This window comes from Amblyraja radiata, chromosome 15 (genome assembly GCF_010909765.2).
Source record: "Amblyraja radiata isolate CabotCenter1 chromosome 15, sAmbRad1.1.pri, whole genome shotgun sequence".
NCBI lineage: Eukaryota > Metazoa > Chordata > Chondrichthyes > Rajiformes > Rajidae > Amblyraja > Amblyraja radiata.
Window position 1 is genome coordinate 9,388,704 of NC_045970.1, and position 22,949 is coordinate 9,411,652.

Here is a 22,949-nt window from a genome sequence, read left to right on the forward strand (position 1 = left end):
ACGACCATAGACGGAAGAATTTACATTACCCCTTAGGAGTCAAGCCAGATCTAAAAGGACCTTTAAAGTTCTTTTAAGAGCTTTAAGGACATTCGGAAACCGAAATGGACGGAGGACATTGGATAAAACCGTGATCTTTGTATTTTTGTTTATTAATCAATATTATTATCTGTATATTCATGCCTAACTATATATGTAACAACTAATACTTATTAAATATCTATATTACCACTAAAATTATTAACATTAACATTTCTCATAAAAATTTAATACTGTATATGATTGATAACAATGATTAATAATTAATAGTCTTTGATTAACGTAGAAATGAATTACATACTTATATTATATAGGAAGATATGCAAGAGGTAAATTAGATTACGTCATTAAAAAAGTTTAACGGTTTTTCTCTTTATTTTTCGATTTAAAATTAAATTTATAGATTTAGCGAAAAAATTAATATGATATGTGAGAATAATAACGTTGGGAATTTTTGCTGTTTTTGAACTTTTCTGCAGGGTCACGTGTTTGTGTATGTATGCATATGGGTATATATGTATATATATGTATATGTATATATATATATATGTGTGCATATTGTGTGTGTGTACGTATGGATATGTAAATAAGTTTGTTACTCCCAAAGAAGTTATTTGAATGTTAGAAATAATCTTTTTTTTCTTCGGGCACGGAGCTGGAAATTTTTTTTTTTTACAAAGGCTACGGAAGTCTTTAGAATTCTAGCCACGTTAGTGTGGCTATCACTAACTACACTAATTGTAGATGTAGTTCTTTTTCTTTCACCCTATACTAACCAACTCTATCACTTTTTTCACTTTAAATATTTTTATAATTTAATGTTTGAATGGAAAAATAAGACTAATACAAGGAGATGTGTTCGGAAGAGCGATGTATATGATTTTAAATTCATCTATTTGAGGTTCGGGAGCAGGGTCAGGTTCTATGTGTTGTACCTTCTGCTCGGTTATAGACCACCTTAGAAACAATATGCAAGATGTTAATATGATAAGAGGGGGTCAGGGAATAACATTTTGTAGTTGGAATGTCAAGGGAATTAATGAACCAATTAAGAGAGGTAAAGTTTTGGCACATCTAAATTTAATCAAAACAGATATAATATTTCTACAAGAAACACACCTTAAAAAGGAATCCCAACATAGACTTAAAGCTAAGTGGATCGCTGAATCATATCATTCCTCCTTTTCCCATAAGTCCAGAGGAGTTGCAATACTAATTCGTAAAGGAATACCTTTTAAGAACTCTTCAACAATAGTGGATATTGATGGTAGATATATTATATTAGTTGGAGAGTTAAATGGAGAAAAAGTGATTCTTCTTAATGTTTATGGGCCTAATTTTGATAACCCCAAGTTTTTTAATAAAACATTTAATAAAATTCCTGAATTTACACAATATAAATTAATAATTGGAGGAGACTTCAATTGTACACTAGATCCATACTTAGACAGATCATCAAGGCAAAAAAAAGTAAAATCTCAATCAAGTGTATTTCTAAATTCATTTATTAATACCACTAATATTAAGGATATCTGGAGAATAGAAAACCCAACGGGACGGGAATATTCATTTTACTCACCAGTACACAAAACATACTCAAGAATAGATTATTTTTTAGTTGACTCTACGTTTATCCCATTTATTTATAATTCAAAATACCATAACATTATAATCTCAGATCACGCACCTGTAACATTCATGATTAAATTAAATGGAATGTCCGAGAAACAAGCATATTGGAGATTTAACCCACAAATTTTGAACGAAAGATCATGCCAGGAATATATTATTAAACAGATTCAAATATTTTTTGAGGTAAATGACAACCCTGAAACACCTACTTCTCTTATGTGGGAAACGTTTAAAGCGTATGTTCGAGGTACATTAATTTCTGCTCAAGCATTTTATAATAAAGAGAACAGGATTAAGCAACAAACATTGGAAATTGAAATCAAGCAACTAGATATAGAAAATGCGAGAATGCCATCTACTTTAAAACATAATAAAATTGCTGTATTGAAATATAAATTAAATAAAATGTATTCAGAACAAGTAATAAAACTTTATCAAAAAACCAAACAACTACATTTTGAATTTGGAGACAAACCACAAAAATTATTAGCACGTCAGTTACGAAAAATGGAAGGGGAAAAAACAATTCATAAAATTAGAACAGAGACAGGAGAATTATTAAAAATGCCCAAGGATATAAATGATAGATTTCTCCAATACTATCATAACCTTTATTCAACTAAAACCGTAGCACAATCAGAAGGAATAGCAGATTTTTTAATAAAATGTAATTTAAAAGGTTTAGATTCAAACGATAGAGAATTATTAGAAAGGGAGATTACGATAAAGGATATTGAGGAGTCTATTGGCTCTTTAAAAAATGGTAAAGCAGTAGGACCAGATGGTTTAGGTTCCGAATTTTATAAAAAATTTTATGATTTGCTTAGCCCACGTTTACAAAGACTGTATGAGTATATCTATACTCAACAGAAACTTCCAGACACTTTAAATGAATCAATAATAACACTTATTCCTAAAGCTGATAAAGATCTGGAAGACCCGGGATCATACAGAGCAATTGCACTTTTAAATACAGATCAGAAAATTTTAACTAAAATACTAGCGCATAGATTAGGTACAGTGATGAATAAATTAATACACCCTGACCAAACAGGCTTTATTCAGAAACGGTACTCATATTATAATCTAAGAAGATTATTTAATATTATATATTCTAAGAGAATTATTAATGAAGATCTAGCAATAATTTCACTTGACGCTGAAAAAGCATTTGATCAGGTCGAATGGCCTTATTTATTTTCGGTGATGGAAAATATGCAGCTAAGGGAGAAATTCTGTACATGGATAAAACTGTTATATACAAATCCCACGGCTAGAATACTTACAAACCAAAGGTTGTCACCTAAATTTAGCCTATCTAGAGGTTGTAGACAAGGATGCCCATTATCTCCATTATTATTTGCGCTTGCTATTGAGCCACTGGCAGAAAGAGTAAGGGGGCATCCGGAAATACATGGGTATAACACAAAGGACACAGTGAATAAAATTTCTCTATACGCAGATGATGTATTAATTTACATTACAAAACCAGAAATTAGTATTCCAAACTTATTAAAGCTAATAACCCAATTTGGTTCACTTTCAGGATACAGAATAAATTGGAATAAAAGTGAAATTATGCCAATAAGGGAACATAACAAACAGACAATACAACAATTTCCATTTAAAATAGTAAATGAAAAATTTAAATATCTAGGTATTTATGTAACTAAGATATATACATCATTATTTAAAGCAAATTTCCCCCCATTACTGAACAAACTACATAAGAATATTCAATACTGGAAAACACTTCCTATCTCAATGGTAGGCAAAATCAATGCCATAAAAATGATTTTTTTACCGCAAATACTATATCTTTTTCAGACAATTCCGATATATCTGGCAAAAAACTTTTAAAAAAAATTGGACTCTATTGTTAATGATTTTATCTGGGATTATAAGAATCATAGGATAAACAAAAGACACTTGTGTAAATCAAAAATAAATGGAGGCTTGGTTTTACCCAATTTTTTGTTTTATTTCTGGGCAGTTAACATTAAAAATATGAATTTCTGGTTGGAAGAAATAGATCATCAACCAGACTGGTTAAAAATGGAAAAGGAAGATTGTTTACCTTTTGATATCGGTTCGATATTATTTGCTACGTCTAAATTAAACAAAAAAATTTATAGGGAAAACCCTATAATATTTAGTGCTATACGAATCTGGAAACAATTAAAAAAGACATTAAAATTAGATAATTTATCACTTTTTCTTCCAATTGTGAATAATCCTTTGTTTAAGCCTTCATGGTTGGACGGGGGTTTTACACAATGGAAGAATTATGGAATTAAAAATATGGGACAACTTTACAAGGAAGGTACTTTTCTGACATTTCAGGAATTGCAACAGACTTATGGACTTCGAGGAAATGATTATTTCAGATATCTTCAACTTAGAGATTATGTAAAATCGAACTCCCAAAATTTTCGAATTAGAAATTCAGAAATTCTTGATGAATGTTGGAACAAACATCCTAATACAGAAAAATTAATATCTTATATATACAATATTTTATTAGACAGTGACATTCCCTCGACGGACTTACACAGACAAACATGGGAAAAAGAATTAAATCAAGTAATAACGAAAGATACTTGGGAAGAAAGTTTGCAACACATACATCAGTGTTCACTAAACGCCAGACATTCTCTAATACAATTTAAAGTAATACATAGGTTACATTATTCAAAAACAAAACTACATAAAATTTTTCAACATATCTCACCTATATGTGATAAATGTCAACATTTAGAAGCTACATTATCTCATATGTTTGCAAACTGTATAAAAATAAAAAAATTCTGGGTAAATATTTTTAGTATAATATCTAAAGTAACCAGCATACAATTGGACCCAGATCCAAAATTAATAATACTCGGAATATTAGAATTAAATCAAACACTTAGAACAACACAAAGAAACTTTATTGATTATAGTTTAATAACAGGAAAAAAATTAATTCTAAAATTTTGGAAAGGCCCTATGGCCCCCACAATCAAAATGTGGATTATAGAAATGACGGAGACCTTAAACGTGGAAAGAATCAGATTTTCCCTGTTGGATAAACAGGAATCATTCGTTGGAACATGGTCTCCTTTTATTGATTACTTAAAGGGTCAGAATGGTTCAGCACAGGAACCTGACTAGCGCGCGGGCTAAAGAATGGATGAAATATTATACTCTGAAATGTACGAAAATATCTCGAATGAAGTCTTTTTTATTTTAACAAATTTTTCCATTCTTCTCTAACTACCTTTTTTTTTTTTGTTTGTTGTTTTTGTTTTTTGTTTTTCTTCTCTTTCTTTTCTTTCTTTACTTCATCTATCTCTTTAGTTCTATCTAGTTTAAAAAAAAAAAAGGTAAAAAGTATTGGAGACAATGTAATAATAATTGACATGTAATGATGTATTTTGGTTATGTACCTATCTCCAATAAAAAATATTTTCAAAAAAAAAAAAAAAAGAATAAGGAACATCATTGTATTTTAATATGAAAAGGAAGCAATCTCTGACTGATATAAAATTGACCACACCAATCAGAATTACAATTAAAATATTGGAACGGACATATGTGAACACAATTCCTCCTGTGAAATACAGGAAAACATTAATTTAATTCACGGCAGTGTCTTGCATTGGAAAGGATTACAAAATGAAGTATGTTTAGGGGGGACTTGCATATGCTGGATTAAACCGAGGATAGACACAAAAATCTGGAGTAACTCAACGGGTCAGGCAGCATCTCTGGAGAAACGGAATAGGTGACATTTCAGGTTGAGACCCAAAGTCACCTATTCCTTTTCACCAGAGATGTTGTCTGACCCACTGAGTTACACCAGCTCTTTGTGTCTAACAAAAGTGAAATATTCTCTCCATGTACTTGCTTAACTAATTCAAAAAGTGTATGGTGCCAGTATCAGCTTGCAGGAACAAACACAAATGTTTAGCATTATGTGATTTGTAATGCACAATAGGATCGGTTGTAAAACCAACTCCCACAAATCATCATGGATTTTCGATGGTGTCAGCAAACTTTAACTTTCAGTAGAAGATAGACACAAAATGTTGAAGTAAAGGGCCTGTCTCACTTTCAGGACCTAATTCACTACCTCTGCCGAGTTTGCCCTTGACTCATATTTGCAGCATGGTCGCCACGAGGTCGTAGGTAGGTCGTGATGCTAGTCGTAGGTACTCGTGGCATCAAGTAGGTCGGGGCGCTTTTTCAACATGATGAAAAATGTCCACGTGTAAAAAAAGGTCATGAATTATGTCGTGAAAGTTGGACAGCAGGACAGGCAGCATTTCTGGAGAGAAGGAATGTAGTCCAGGCCACACACTACAGCCCATTAGATTATGTTATATGCCCCCCTAAATGTTCACGCTGACAACTAAATATATACTGTGGTTGCAAATAAAACAGACAGGCAGTCACACAACATCCTCCAAAATTTGTGATAATTTGTAGTTCCTCCTGGAACTAAACCAGTCTTTGCAAGCACGCGAAACAGCTACATAGTACCAAACGTGATTGTATTAACCCAACTTTTATTGTATTCCACGTACATGTTTATCACGCTACGCCCTTTCTCTTCTTTATATGCAACATGTTTTCCTTGTGTTAGCTGCACACATTCTATGACTTGGATACTGTTCAACACTAACTGAACTCAATGTGACAATTTTACTGACAAAATTAGACCCTTTTTTATTATTCAAATATTAGAATCCATAAACATTTAACCTATTCTTCCACTGGAAATAGAGTCATAGTCATAGAGTCAGAGTGATACAGCGTGGAAACATGTCCGTCGGCCCAACTTGCCCACTAGTCTCACCTGCCCGTGTTTGGCCCATATCCCTCCAAACCTGTCCTATCCATGTACCTGTCTAACTGTATCTAAAATGTTGGGATAATCCCTGCCTCAACTACATCCTCTTGCAGCGAGCTCCATACACCCACCACACTTTGTGCGAAAAAGTTACCCCTCAGATCACTATTAAACCTTTTCCCCTTCACCTTAAACCTATGTCCTCTGGTATTCGATTCACCTAATCTGGGCAAGAAACTCTGTGCAACTACCCGATTTATTCCGCAATAAACTCCTAACAGAAATGAGAAGTAATGCGCTGTTTGTTCATTCAACCATATATTGTTTCAAGTAACCATGGCCAACGCATAAACAAGTGTGCCTTACAGCCTTGTAAACAAAGTGTGCACAAGGCAAACATACATCTGCAATGCCTGGGGGTTTTAGGGTGAGCGGGGGATGGTGGTTGGTGTTTCTGAAGTTCTCCTCAACAGCAACCTTAACTTCAATACGACATCAACAGGTCCCTAGGTTAAAGACCTCCATATCTTTAATTCTATTTTTGCTTTTCTGTTAGAATTAAGGCAGAATTGCTGGAAACCCCCGTGGAAATTATACTCAAAAGTTTTTTTTATGTTCTTACGGCCTCTACTGCAAGGTCATTTTAGATTGGATTTTTCACCCTTGCATTGTGACAACTGTATTCTTACAGCTTAGGTTTAATTTTAATGAAGCTGCAATAAATGAAGATGAACTACCCATTCACCTGCTTCTTAATAACACTGGAAGCCAGTGAGTTTTAACACTTAAACTGTCAGTCTCCATTGAGTATCGGTACAATGAAGCACGCTGTGCTCTATTGAAGCAGAGAAACAAAAAGCAGAAACATACTGTAATACAGGTTTGTATTTAGATATTTTCCCCCCTAGGCCCACTATTGCAATCCCCAGCCTAGCTCCAATGGTTATATTTTGTTTGATTATTGCTGGAAGCACAGCTATTGATGTAAACACAGGGACTGCGCAAGGATGCAGTCTCAACCCCCTTCTTTACTCCTTGTACACCCACGACTGTGCAGCAATGTACAAATATAATTCAATTTTCAAATGTGCTGATGCACCACCATTGTGGGCCAGATATCAAGTAGTGATGAGATGGAGTACAGGAAGTAGATCGAGAACCTCGTGTCCTGATTGTTGAGACAACAACCTTTCTCCCAATGTCAGCAAGACAAAGGAGATAGTGGTCAACTTCAAGAAGTGAAGCGGTTCACATACCCCAGCTTGCATTGACGGTGACGAAGTAGAGATGGTTGAGAACTTCAAATTCCAATCACCAACTTCTCCTGGACCACCCATATTGAAGCAACAACCAAGAAAACACACAAATGCCTCTACTTCCTTAGAAGGCTTAGGAAGTTTGGCATGTCCCCAACAGCTCTAGCTAACGTCTACAGATGCAGCATTGAAAGCATTATATCAGAATCATCACAGCTTGGTTTGGGAACAACTCCATCCAAGACCGCAAGAGATTGCAGCGAATTGTAGATGCAGCCCAAACCATCACACAAACCAACCTCCCTTCCATTGACTCCAGTTATACCTCACACTGCCTGGGCAAGGCCAGTAGCATAATCAAAGATGAGTCGCACCCTGGCCGTCCCCTCTTCTCTCCTCTCCCATCAGTCAAAAGGTATAGAAGTGTGAAAACGCACATCTCCAGATTCAGGGACAGTTTCTTCCCAACTGTAGAATAGATCATTGTTAGAAAACAGAGATAAAATGTAATCAAGGACAGTCAGACTGGTCAGAGAACTGGGAAGGGGAGGGATGGAGACAGAGGGAAAGCGAAAGTTACTTACACAAAATGCTTTCCCTCTCTCTCCATCCATCCTCTTTACCAGTTCTCCGACCAGTCTGACTGTCCCTGATTGCATTTCATCTGTGTTTGCTTTGTTGTAACCTTCTCCTAGATAACAATGATCTGTTCTATATTTTCCTTGATCCTCACCCCCTTTTATGTCTCATTCTCACACCTTACACTTCCTTATCTCTGTGTCTCCCCCTCCCCTGACTCTCAGTTTCAAGAAAGATCTGGAACCAAAACGCCACCTATTCCTTCTCTTTAGAGATGCTGCCTGTCCCGCTGAATTAAGCCAGCATGTTGCATCTATCTTGGGTGTAAATCAGCATCTGCAGTTCCTTCCTACACCCTATGCCTTCTTTACTACTCTATCTACTTGTGTTGCTATTGTTTGGGAGTTATGGATTTGGACCTCATGATGGCTCTGTACATCAATTAAGTGTCATGCCATTAATTACGTATTTTCCCCTTATATTTGACCTCCCAAAGGCAACACCTCACACTTGCTCTGATTAAACTTCATCTGCCATTTCTCTATCCATACTTAGTTCCATTCTCAGGGCAGCTTCCAATCAATCATCTGGAGATGGAACACATGCCTTTTTATCTCCCCCTAGCTATTGTCCAGTGACCCAAACAATCAATGGTGAAGCAGAAATTTATTTATGCTTCTTTCAATTGAGTGTATTGTATTTCTCAGAGTGACTTCATTTACATTGGGTGAGCCAGACAAAGATTGTGCGCACCTTTATTCAACCCACCACTGTGAACCCGAGTATTCAGTGATCTGTCATTTCAATTTTCCATTCCATTCTGTTGCCATCTGTCCTCACCAACTTTAGCCTTTGCTTTTGCACTAAACTAAATGAAAACTGCAGCTCACGTCTTGAAAGGACATAATACAGCTCTGGGAATAAACACATTTCAGATAATCAGTGATCACCCATTCCACTCTTGTACTGTCTCCTAGAATAGAATAGAATAGAATAGAATAGAATACCTTTATTGTCATTCAGACCTTACGGTCTGAACGAAATTTCGTGCCTGCAGTCATACATACAATAATACAATAATAAACAACAATAAACACAAATTAACATCCACCACAGTGAGTCCTCCAAACACCTCCTCACTGTGGTGGAGGCAAAAATCTTAGGGCTGCAGTCTCTTCCCTCCTCTTCTCCCTCTGCGCTGAGGCGATTCCCCACCGGGCGATGGCACAAACAGTCCCGCGGCTCACCGAACCCCGCAAATGGGCCGGCTCAAACACCGCGGCCCGGGGTGGTCGAAGCTGCCGCCCTCCGGGCCAGCGGCTGAACCCAGGACTCAGGTCACCGCCGCAAGAACGCCGTCCCAGCCACCGGAGCACCGTTCCAGCCCCGAGCCGGATTGCCCTCACGTGAGTGCCGTTCCTCCCTCGAGCTGGGCCGCTCCGACGGGAGCGCCATACCTCCCTCGAGCTGGGCCGCTCCGACGGGAGCGCCACAGCCCCTCACGGGAGAGTCTCAGCCCCGCGCCAGGCCGCCCTCACGGGAGCGCCACAGCCCCTCACGGGAGCGCCGTTCCAGCCCCGAGCCGGGCCGCCCTCACGGGAGCGAGCCCAGGGCAAGTCCTGACTGGCTCTGCCTCCGGAATCTCGAGGTCGCCAGCTCCGCCATTGGGCCTCAGCGCAGACGGAGGCAGAGAAGGGGGATACGACAAAAAAGTCGCATTCCCCCGAAGGGAGAGACAGCAAGCCCCGTTTCAACCACCCACCCACCCCCCACATAAACACAACCTAAAAACCAAAAACTTAACTAGACAAAACGAAAAAAAACAACACCAAAAAGTAAAAACAAACGGACTGCAGGTGAGCCGCAGCCGTTCACCAGCGCCGCCACTTCCACTTCTAGTGTACCCAATATATTTTCTATCCTCCTTTTTGTGCCTCCCCCAAACATACCTTTCATTATTCACTAGACTTTACCAGACTCTTTCAGTTGGCACGGTGGCGCAGCCGTAGAGTCGCTGCCTTACAGCAAATGCAGTGCCGGAGACCCGGGTTCGACCCCGACTACAGGGGGCTTGTCTGTACGGAGATTGTACGCTCTTCCCGTGACCTGCGTGAGTTTTCTCTGAGATCTTCGGCTTCCTCCCACACTCCAAAGACGTACAGGTTTGTAGGTTAATTGGCTTGGTAAATGTAAAAATTGTCCCTAGTGGGTGTAGGATAGTGTTAATATGCAGGGATCGCTGGTCGATGCGGACCCAGTGGGCCGAAGGAGCTATTTCTGCACTGTATCTCTAAACTAAACTATCACCTCTAATTATGTCCTTCATTCTCCTGATCTCTCCCCTTTCATTTCTATTTGTTCCTTCTGCCCTTTACCAATTTTCTGCAACGTAAAGCATAGCATTAATAATATTTCCCAGTTAGGATAAAAGGGACATGCACCAGTCTGAAAAAGGGCCTCGACCTAAAACGTCACCTATTCGAACAGGGGGCGCTGACCTGTGCGCGGCTGCCCAGCCAGCAGCTGTCTGTCTTTTCATCTTTTTTTTATTTTTAGTTAGTTAAAGTGTTTTTGTTTCTGGAGTTCTAGACTTTTTTTATGTGGAGGGTGGGGGGGAAGGGGGAAACTACCTTTCAGGGTCCCTACCTGGTCGGAGAGGCAGCTTTTCTCCGGGCTGCAGTTTCGACCCGTCCTCGCGGCCTACCAGCGGGCCTGGAGCGGTGTTTCCTGATGGGGACCGCCCAGAACCACGGCTTCGGCAGCGGCACAGCGCTGGAGCGCTATCGTGGAGCGGGCGATGCCTTGCTTGGGTCGCCGCGCTGGAGCTCCGGTGAGCTGAAGACCGCCGGGAACAACATCGTGGAGCTGCGGGACTGTGGAGCGGCCAGCTGCGGGCGGCGGCGCTGAACTGTACACCGGGAGCCTGGGATCTCGCGACGAGATCGCCAGTAGTGGAGCTCCAACCGGCGCGGCCTTGTTGGCTTTGGAAGCCGCGGCCTCCAGTACGGAAGCGGCCGTTCCAGGTGTCCTAAGCCGCTGTGAGGATTCTCCCGACGCCGGAGCACCATCACCCGGCGAGAACGGCCAGGAACATCGGGCCTCCGTAGAGGCAACTGTGGAGGCCTCAATTGGCTTGACTATGGGTGAACTGGGGTTGGGGACTGGATATTGTGCCTTCCCTCATGGTGGGAGCCATTGTGGGGGGATGTTCTTTATGTTTAAATCTCTTATTAATGTTATGTCTGTATTCTTTCTTTATGTGCTGCATTGGCAAGAAGCATTTCACTACACCTAGGTATATGTGACCAATAAATAACCTTTGAAATAACCTTTGAATATTCCTTCGCTCCATAGATGCTGCCTCACCCGCTGAGTTCCTCCAGCATTTTTGTCTACCTTCAATCTTTCCAGCATCTGCAGTTCTTTCTTAAACATGCATCTAAAATATCATCTCCATTTCTCTCCCGACAACGTTACATAGAGTATTTTAATGTTTTTTTCATATATCTAACATCTGTAGTTTTACACTTCAAGAAATCGAGTTCATAATTTTCTGAAATGTGTCCCTTCTAATTTATTGGAGTGACAACTAACAACTGGAAAATTGCACAATGATATCAAATTCCCTAACCTGGCAGCTAGAATGAGTGAATTTTTAGACCATTAAATATCTTAATAAAAGATATCTTTCATACTTCAAAGAAGAAATCTGTCCAGATACCTTTGGTACTATTTTCTGAATTACAAGATAACCATTCAAAAAGAGCACATTTTCATTCATTCATAATTACAGAAAATACAAAATAGTATCAATCAGGACCTCCCAACTGAAACCATTGGGATGACACCAACAAGATCAATGGCTACATAAGGAAATGTAGATGCTGGAATCTTGAGCAAAATGCAAAGTGCTGGAGTAGCTCAGTGGGCCAGGCAGCATCTGTGGAGGGAATGGCTAGGTGATGTTTTGGGTCAGGACCCTTCTTCCATGGCGATATTCCTGGCTTCCCCCTACAAATGCACATCTTACATCCATACCCAAGCCAGTACCTGACAGGATATTAAACAGTCCTCTGCAGTCGTTGTTCAGCTCAGGGTGCACATCCACTCCTCACAAGGCCGTCAAAATGTAATATTAAAGAGACAGAGGCGCAGGTGGTAGAGCTGCTACTTTGGGTTCAGAGGCCCAGGTTCAATTCTGACCTCTGGTGCCACCTATCTGGAGAGAGCTCAGATTTCTTTTGGGTGCTCTGGTTTCCTCTCTTATCCAAAAAAAGCCATGTGGAGTTGGCAGGATGATTGGCCATTGTAAATTATCCAAGTGTGAAGATGAGTGATTGAATCAGGGGTAGAGGGGCTGATAAAAATGAAAAGAGAATATAATGGGTTAGGGGAGGATTAGTGCAAAAAGGGGCCTTTTTACAATAACAAAACAACTACTTTTAGAACTCCGTAGGGCAAGCACCATGCTGATGTAGGGTCTTGACCCGAAAACTTCAATCATGTCTTTGCCTCCTCCAATGCTGTTGAGTACTAAAAACAATTTATGATTTGGTCCAGATTCCAGCAACTGCAGTCTGGGTTCTTGATGGCCAGGTCTGAATCAGTGGGTCGAAGGGCCTGTTTCTACCAGTGTCTCTCTACGACTTTAAATCTTCCTTTCGTTTCCCCGCAGACAACCAAGAAACCTCCAACTAAACAGCTGCCTTACCTATTCATCAGTATAATTTTAAACAGATTAAATAATGTTCTGGAGATAAAGAAGCACTGAAGTTAAATAAGTATTTAAATTAAAACTTTGTGAAGGACAATGAAGATCATAAGTGATAGAATTAGGCCATTCGGCCCATCATCTACTCCACCATTCAATCACGGCCGGTCTATCTCTCCCTCCTAACCCCATTCTCCTGCCTTCTCCCCATAACCTCTAACACTCGTACTAATCAAAGTATTCTAAAGTATTTTAAATAAAGTATTCCATTCCATTCTAAATCCACAGTATATAGAATTCAGGTTACGTAGTCTTTACTTTGAGATTACGACTAAACTCTAACATGATACATTTGATTCCAACAGGTTGCAACAGGTTCTCGGCTAACAAATTGTAATAGTAACCAGTACTCACTGCATTGGTTCACTAATGTCATCAACTTGCTCAAACGCAAAAAAATAAATAAAAAAATGAGAGGAATAATGCGTACCTTACACCTTTCATCCTTCAGCTGACAGCTATTTGAATATTTGCTGGTAACACTCGGTAGTCTCTGGGTTTTTTGTGCAGATTCTCAGACAAAAAACAAACATTTGTGGAAAGTCAGTAGACGGATGTTTGAACACGTTTTAGTTATGCATCTCCCAGGACATGCATTCAGTATTATTTCAAAGAAAAGGGACCGGAATCAAATTATTTACGTTTTCTTCCAACGTGAGAATCAAAGCAGTACTCGTCCTCTGTTGGTTCTGCGGCTCTGTCTGAAACTTCCGTGTTGATCATGTTAATGATTACAGGTGAAGCGAGATTTAAGTTGATAATTATGGGTGTGGCATTCAGAGAATATTCAAGGCAGTCTCATGGTGACCGTATCAGTGACATTTCACCTATTTGGAACACTTTTAAAATTCACTGTATTAAAATTCAGGATGCAGCTGGCAGAATCTGTGTAAACCTGGCTTTTTCCATGAAATGATAGTAAAGTATTTCCATTCACTCGCATTCTCAAATCTCATGGCTCTGTGTGGATATGGGGCCACTGTTGGAGAGGACAGTTTCCTTACATCAGCCAGTACAGTGAATGGGCAGGGAAGGAACTGCAGATGCTGGTAAAAAAACTGAAAATATACACAAGAAAGGTCCCGACCCGAAACGTCACCTATTCCTTTTCTCCAGAGATGCTGTCTGACCCATTGAGCTACAGTAAATGGGCAATTCCCCTTCTTTCTCTTTCCAACCTGCGCTGACTGTTCAAAATACAGGTGACAATCCAGATACCTTCCCAGCAGCATCACTTGTTCTAACAGTATCTGTTGCAAAACTAAGGTGTCCAGATGATTTGTTTACTCCTCCACTGATACACTGGTAGAACAGGATCAGAAATGTTCAACCTTTGGAAGCGGAAATGCTGGAGGATACTTGTGTCCATTGCAACTCATCATTTTTATTCCCGTCCTATGTGTGTATTGTTGTTTTTTATTGTATTGTATTGTATGTATGACTGCTTCAATTTCGTTCAGACTTCGGTCTGAATGACAATAAAAGGTAATCTAATCTAATCTAATCTAATCTACAGGCCAAAATTGACACAGAATAATATTGAGTGATAGTCACAGACCAGGCAGTGCAAGAAAGGAGTTTTATTGTAGGAGCCCCCAGATCCCAATGAGTTATCATGTGCTCGAGGCAGAATTGCCAACAAATGTCAAGAAATTATGAAAGAATAGGCAGACTGTGGGAAAGAAAAGTCTCATGAAATCAGAAACAAGGGGGAAAAAAAACCTATTCTGCATTTAGCCGACCTGGCAGCTTCTGAGAAGTGAAACTTTCAGTGTACAGTCCGTGAGCTTTTATACATGGAAGTTTATCGCCTGTCATGTTCACTCTGTTTCTTTCTCTGGAATGCTCCCCGACTCAAAGGGCTTTCAGTAATTTTTTTTTACTTGAAAGCATTGTGTGCTTTCCTTAGAAAGTGGCGTGCGAAATGTGAAATCAGTGAAACTGCAGATTAGGCAAGAGGATCTCCATTAGTCATCACAAGCCAAGCTAAACAAGTGTAAACAAAAGCATCATAGTTAAGGATGTGGTGGAAGAATAGGATTCAGGTTCCCATTACATTTTAATTTCATTGTCTACATTTACCCCCCCGGATTTTCTGATAGATCACTGGATGATTACTGAACATGGATTACTGAGCTACGACCAAGGGTCTGAAAATTCAAAACTGAAAGAATGAATACATTATCGTCACATGTGACAAGTCACAGTGAAATTCTTTGCCTACCCATGGTAAGCAATGGTCACCACTGATGGCGTTTACAAAATATCCCTGTGCCAGGTCTCCCTTCGTTCTCCCCCCTTCACAGCATTGCCCCCATGCCGGGTCTTCCATTGCCCTTCCCCCTCCTTCACGGCAGTCCCCCCACGCTGTGTCCTCCTACATACGCTGAGGCCCTGTACAAGCAGGGACAGAGCCGGCTGGACAGTTTTGAGAAGGCTCCACGGGGGACAATTTAAATTTTTTTTTATACCAAGCTAATTAATCTACAAACCTACATGTCTTTAAAGTGTGGGAGGAAACCAAAGATCTCGGAGAAAACCCACGCAGGTCACAGGGAGAACGTACAAACTCCGGACAGACAACACCCGTAGTCAGGATCGAACCGGGTATCTGACACTGCGCCAGCATGCCAAACTCAATTTATTGAAATTTGGGCTTCTACTCGCTGGAGTTTAGAAGATTGAGGGAGGACCTCATTGAAACTTACAGAATAAAGAAAGACATAGATAGATTGGATGTGGAAAGGATGTTTCCACTGATGGGAGAGTCTAGGGGCAGAGGTCATGGCCTTGGGATTAAAGGGTGCTCTTTTAAAAAGGTGGTGAGGAGGAACATCTTTAGTCAGAGTGTAGTTAATCTGTGGAACTCATTGCCACAGAGGGCGGTGGAGGCCGTCAGTGGATTTTAAGGCAGAGATCGACAAATTCTTGATTAGGGCGGATGTCAAGGACTATGTGGAGAAGGCAGGATTAGGAGGCAGAGATCTGCCATGATTGAATGGTAGAGTAGACTTGATGGGCCGAATGGCCCAATTCCACTCCTTTAACTTGTGAAGTATCTCCAAAGAGGGAAAGCATCACAGAACTGATCCAAGAGTTAAGGGTGTTTGTCATTTGCACTGGAACAATAAGATTCTGACTTGCTGCAGCTTTAAAGCACATTAATTGCAACAAGAAAAATAATATTTAGTGATCCTGAGTAAACTAGACCATAATAATGTAGAAACAAAGTACGGCGAGCAACAATTGAAACAAACCAAAACGAGATATGTCTCATTGTACTGGCATAAGCCTCTCCCACAGACAATAGAGGAACAGGTTGAACACAGATTTTCCGGTACACCCACCCAATATTCCGGGCAAATGGGAACTCAGTTGAAATTCCCTGAGCGGCCACATATGGTGTTATAATCTGAATGTGAATGGAATGATCTGCCGACCCATCCCTGACTCCCACCGTCTCCCCAGACATTTAGAGCCCCGGCTTGCGACCCCAGTCCCGACAGGCAAGTAGCACCAGCGAGCCCCTCTCACCTGTAAAACAGTGGCTTTATCCACTCAACCACCGCCACCTGCTTCTCCTGTCTCAGTCCAGTCGGCCTCTTTTTCCACCCTCCTACCCCTCCTCCCTCCACAGCCACAGCCCACCCCCGGAGTCGTCGACAAACACCACCTTGGAAGCGAGAGCAGGTGAGAGGGGAGGGAGCCCCAGGGTGACCAAGAGCATCCTGTCGTTGTCAGTGGCCTGAAGCAAGAACGTCCTGTCGGGGATTACAACGCGAGCCACTACAACAGCCATGTGAACCGGTGAAGAAGGGATCCCTGGTGCAGACCAGCGGCATTGGTGCCTAGTTTTAAAGTGAAACGGTGCAAAGTGCCTGATAACTCAGCTGACTGAATCAGTCTGAGGAAAGGTCCCGATGTCACCCCACCATGTTCTCCAGAGATCCTGACCCACGGAATTACTCCAGCACTTTGTGTCCTTTTGTCTGTTAACCACCACCTGCAGCCACCTGCAATAACGGACATCACTCCCTCTGCTATGGCCCATTATAAAGAGGGTTTACTGTAAACAGACCATAGTGGAGGCAATGGGATCATTCCATTCACATTTTATATATATATATTTTTTAAGTTTTTGGCACTCCATGGTGCTTTCGAAACATGAGAGGGGTGTCATTAGGAGACCAGGGGTGTGTTGTTGTTTCATATGACCTCTGTTGGTCCAGAAAAAATGGATAATCCAGAAATGCTCTGGAACTGAGGGTGCCGGACAAATCAGTGATCAACCTGTACCATAAAAGAGGAATTGATTGGCATAATTGTAAATGGCTAGCTCCCACAAATACCAAAATAGCCTCCTTTTGCTCTGGTATTTTATTTCATTCACATGTTTCAACTTTAATGTTTTATTCTTAATGTTTTATGTTTTATTCTTAATTGTTATTCTTAATTGTTTATTGTATGTCGTGTTGTTACTTGCGAGCGGAGCACTAAGGCAAATTCCATGTATGTGTACATACTTGGCCAATAAACTCATTCATTCATTCATTCATTCATTCATTCATTCATTCATTCATTCATTCATTCATTCATTCAAAACGAATTACTGAAGTCGGCATTCTTAGGCCCTTGAAGACCTTTCAGAAATGTTCTTTTTGGTATTTGTTCCATCCTAAATGGTCACGTACCTCCCCCTATGAAATGCCAACATGCTGATTAAAGTCCCAAGCTGCTAAACTTGAAAAGCAAGTATTTGGGGTGTTTGTGTCAGCAGCTCACACGGACAAAATGGGTTCCGCCCAAAATTGTTCAACTCCTCTTTGAAGTAGAAGCTCGTCATCTTCAAGTCCCAATTGCTCCCGTCTACATATGAATCATGGGTAGGTACATATTCTGATAATACCTTTGGAGTGGGCTAGTCCCCTGGCTGAATACTTTATCCTGGTCAGTATGATGAGCATAGTATTGTTGCATACGTTCCTTTTTTCTTCAATAGGACCATTTGGATTTAAAATAGAAGGCACCACTTTAGAATGGCATCTCTGTCAATGTACCCTTTCAGACTGTTGTTTCAATTGCATGTTTAGGATTGTTATATTAATGGTGTTAGCTATGCCAAGTATAAAAATATTAATAACTAGGCTTGGCTTGGGCTAGAATTGGCCTGGTTCACTCTGGAATGAATCAGCTCTTAATTTTTATACCCAAGCGCACCGCTAGTTTGGAACCTCTTTTGAAAACTTCCCTTTATTAGAATCAACTCAAATAAAATAAAATAAAATCAAATACGTTTATTGTCATTGCACAACAACTGTACAAAGAAATTTCATTGCATCACCTTCAGTGGTATACATAGAAGACACGGGATAAAAGATTAAAAGAACAAAAACACAAACAACCATTGACTCTCATATACCGACAAGATCAGTAAATGAAATTAATAAATAGATAATTGAAATATAAAAAAATATTGCGCATTATATTGCACCACAAATTGTGTTGGGTTGCCCGCAGTGTTGTCTATCTGAGTTTAGTTCTTTTATGGCACATGGGTAGAAACTGTTAATGCTCTTGGTCCATCCAACTTTAACTCTTGCTGCCTACCATATAACTCACTCTTAACTCCCCTGTAGGAAGGAAATGCAGATGCTGGTTTATACCGAAGATCGACACAAAATGCTGGAGTAATTCAGCGGGACAGGCAGCATCTCTGGAGAGAAGGAATGGGTGATGTTTCGGGTCGAGACCCTTTTTCAGATTCCTGCCCCATGTCAATAAAGCTATTCCACCTTGTGCCATTCAAAAGAAACCATCAGGAAACAAGAGCATAGTCCTTGCCACAGATTATGCGGTATGAACATTGACTTCTCTAACTTAAAGTAACCCTTGGTTTCCCTCTCTCTCTCCAATCCCCCCTCCCCCTTCCCAGTTCTCTCACCAGTCTTACTGTCTCCGACTACATTTTATCTCTGTACCGCCCACTCCCCTGACATCAGTCTGAAGAAGGGTCTCGACCCGAAACGTTACCCATTCCTTCTCTCCAGAGATCTCGCCTGTCCCGCTGAATTACTCCAGCATTTTGGGTCTACCTTCGATTTAACCCAGCATCTGCAGTTCTTTCCTACACATGTTATATTATTATTTGTGCTACACATTAAAAAAAAAGCAAATTTCTACTTACGGGAAATCTATGACATTGAATCGGTTTTGGAGACTATCGCATGAATTCTGTAAAAGAAAAAGACATTTATTTATTATTACTTGTACATTAATAACATGTTATATAACATTTACATTCTTATCAAAACCAAATATAATTAATTGTAATTGTGCATTACGTGAGAGACTAAAAAGGTAAACACAAAATGCTGAAGTAACTCAACGAGACAGGCAGCATCTCTGGAGAGAAGGAATGGGTGACATTTCGGGTCGAGACCCTTCTTCAGACCGCTGGCAGGAATCTGAAGAAGGGTCTCGACCCGAGACATCACCCATTCCTTCTCTCCCGGGATACTACCTGTCCAGCTGAATTACTCCAGCATTTTGTGTCGATCTTCGGTGTAAACCAGCATCTGCAGTTCCTTCCTACAGAATAAAAAGGTTACTTGATTTTGAAAAAATGGATGATATGATTTAGTTCATACTTTGCTGCAAGTAGTTTAATCATCAACATATTGAGCACATCTAACTGCCTAGATGTTCATTCCTGGCATCATCTATAAAATGAGGTTACTCCTTTGGGTTACTCCGACAACACTTCTCTAACCAGTAGGGTCTCAACCCAAAAGGTCACTCGTTCCTTCTCTCCTGAGATGCTGCCTGTCCCGCTGAGTTACTCCAGCATTTTGTGTCTATCTTCGGTCCAAACCAGCAACTGCAGCTCTTTCCTACACATCTCTAACACCATGTCAAGTTCAGCTGTCACATGGGAAGACCTCGACCTGTAAGCTCCTCTGCACTGCTGGAAAATGCAGCGAGCGGTCCACAATAAAATATTTGGTCGCTGTCAATATTAGGAGATTCAAGGTGGAGTTGGAAAAGTATCTGAGAAGGGATACTCATGGCATTTAATTTTTGGACATTGACATCTTCAAGATTCTTGACCTCGGCTTCCTGCTTTTAAGTTACTCAAAAAGGAAGTCAAAATCCATGGAAATGTAATGAAACGGAAGGCAGTGCGATTGTGGTCCACAGAAATAAATTCACTAAGAAATTATTGTTTTCAATGCACAGTTTATGAGAAGAATTTGATTTTCTTTTTCTTAAATTGATTGCAAGTTGACAACAACTGCACCGAGCAGATGGTTTTCCTTTAATAGGCTAAAATAAGTAAGATAATGTTCAAATAAGATTGACACGAAAATCAAAACTAGAAATGCATTTTTGATTATATACAACAAAGCTAAAGTACGATACAAGACTAAATTAAAATTTAGCTTCAGCTAGATTGAACGACGAGTCAATTACCTACATTGGGAACAAACTTTGGAAATTTGAAACCACTACCGATTTGTCTCTCAACATTTCTTGAGCCTTTAAGTTCTCTGAGAAGTGAAACAATGTCTACTGAGAGACAAATGTTAAACCAATTACTGAAAAGGCCTGAATGATTGATTTCTTCCTGAGTCTGAATGTCAGTTTGTTGCTCTGTGGTGAAAAATCAATATTAAAAATGTAGTTTTGAGGCAGGCAGGAAGGGCCTAGTTATTAAACTTTCGATCCTACTTAGTAACAAGTAGATTCAAAGCCAGGACAATATTGACTTTAATGGGAATCTTGGTCTGAGTGGAATTTACCAGCTTTAGTGCATGCATGCACCGAGCACACCTGACTGAACAGTGTGCTCAGCACAGTATTTAAACATTTACAGGCTTTAACACTTTGCAGGCAGCTATAGTTTTCTAGAATAACAGCTAACGATGGCCTGTTTCCTTTATCATCTTTACTTTTTTTGCATATCTTTCATTCATTTATTCCATATTTCTCTACATCACTGTCTCTCGTTTCCCTTTCCCCTGACTCTCAGTCTGAAGAAGGGTCTCAACCCCAAACGCCAGCTATTCCTTTTCTCCAGAGATACTGTCTGACCCGCTGAGTTACTCCAGCTTTTTAGGTCCATCTTTTCCAGAAACCTTTGAGCTTCATGTTTGACATGGCAGCTGCTGGAATGTTTTAAGTATAACTAAAATAAATATAATTGCTCGATAATTAGCTCGATATTCCCTTTTTGTTTCCTTTTCCCTCAAAATGTCAACTGTGCTTTCTGTGTTTGGATTGTCTCATTGGCTTTTCATCACTTCCTTCTCGCCTACAAATTCTTCTGTTTGGTTGAGGGGAAACAAGCTATAAAGCTCTGGCAATAAGTTCCATTCCATTTCCAAAATGACAGGGCTCTAAGTCGAATTATTCCAACTTAGTGTTACAAATTAATAACACATTTGTGAATACCCTGGGAGATTTTACAATGTTAACGGAACTATATAAATGGAAATTATTGCCATATTTTGAATAACCCATAGATTAAACTCAAAGGTATTGCAGAGAGAGTTTTATTATTACACTAGACCAAGTGCAGACCCGTTGGGTCTGTTCCCCCAACGTGCAGTTGAGGGGGCATTGGGCGTCACACACATTAACCACCCCCACACACACACTAACTACCCCCCTGCACACACGGTAACTACCCCCCTTGTTAATATATTAATATTATTAATTTGCTCCTTTTACTCCAAAATCGCCCCTATCTACTGACGCATAGCTCCCAACTCGCAGGCGCGTCTAGAGAGGGAGGGGGGGGGGGGTAGAGAGTGAGGGCAGTGAGAGAAGGGGGGAGAGGGAGGGGGAGAGGGAGGGGGGGAGAGGGAGGGGGGAGGGAGGGGTGGAGAGGGAAGGAGAGGGAGGGAGGGGAGGGAGGGGGAGAGGGAGGGGGAGAGGGAGGGAGGAGAGGGAGGGAGGGGGAGAGGGGGAGGGAGAGGGAGGGGGAGACGGGAGGGTGGGGGAGAGGGAGGAGTGTGGAGGGAGGGGGAGGGGGGAAGGAGGGGGGAGGGGAGAGAGGGAGGGGGGGCAGGGGGGACAGAGATGGGGGGGCAGGGATCGGGGGACAGGGAGGGGAGGAACAGGGAGGGGGGGAGAGATGGAGAGGTGGGGAGAGAGAGAGAGAGAGAGAGACGTGGGGGAGAGAGAGGTAGAGGGCGGACCTGAACTCGGTGAGCAGGCGGGTCGGACGGGGCCTGCGATCAACGGAGGAATTTCAGGTTTCCCAGAGGGAGTAATGCCCCGCGCGACATTAACTGCTGTCGCCATGTTCAAACCGGTGACCGGCTGTGACCTTCGGTGACCTCACGATCTGCAGAGCATTTTGAGGATGGGGGGGGGGGGGAGGTTGTAGTGTATGGGCAGGCGGGCGGGCTGGAGTCCAGCAGCTACCTAATGTAGCGGTTCTGGCAACAGCCGCCGTTCTGCTCTGTCTGCGGGGAGAGGGGAAGAGGAATGGAGAGGATGGGGGAGAGAGGTGAAGGAGGGGGGGAGGAAGGAGAGGATGGGGGAGAGAGGTGAAGGGGGGGGGGGGGGTTGGAGCGGGCGCTCACTCCAGCTACAGGCTCTGCTCAAGCCCAGGCAGCAGCCTCCCTACCAGGCATGGACTGGAGGGGGGCCACGGGCGGGGATAGACCTGAGGATGCCGAGCGCGGCGGCGGGCGGGCGGTCGTCCAACCGGGCTTTCCCCCGGCGGCAGTCTCCGGAGAGGGAGAGGGAGAGGGAGAGGGAGAAACAGAGACACTGAGACAGAGAGACAGAGAGGGCAGAGACAGAGAGAGGGGGGAGACAGCTGCCGGTC

The 22,949-nt window shown here is 41.3% G+C and overlaps 1 protein-coding gene across 5 annotated transcripts in view; it reads right to left on the bottom strand.

Annotated features, from left to right (window-relative positions):
* Window positions 1-22,949, bottom strand: part of blnk (B cell linker) — a 200,726-nt gene that overhangs the window by 130,922 nt on the left and 46,855 nt on the right. For 3 of the 5 annotated variants that reach the window (XM_033033623.1, XM_033033624.1, XM_033033622.1), the window contains exon 3: window positions 19,296-19,342. In XM_033033623.1, the coding sequence (XP_032889514.1) occupies window positions 19,296-19,342 (47 nt within the window). Of the gene's footprint in view, window positions 1-13,541; window positions 13,821-19,295; window positions 19,343-22,949 lie in introns of those variants that run through there. The other 2 variants (XM_033033628.1, XM_033033626.1) reach the window with 1 other exon arrangement.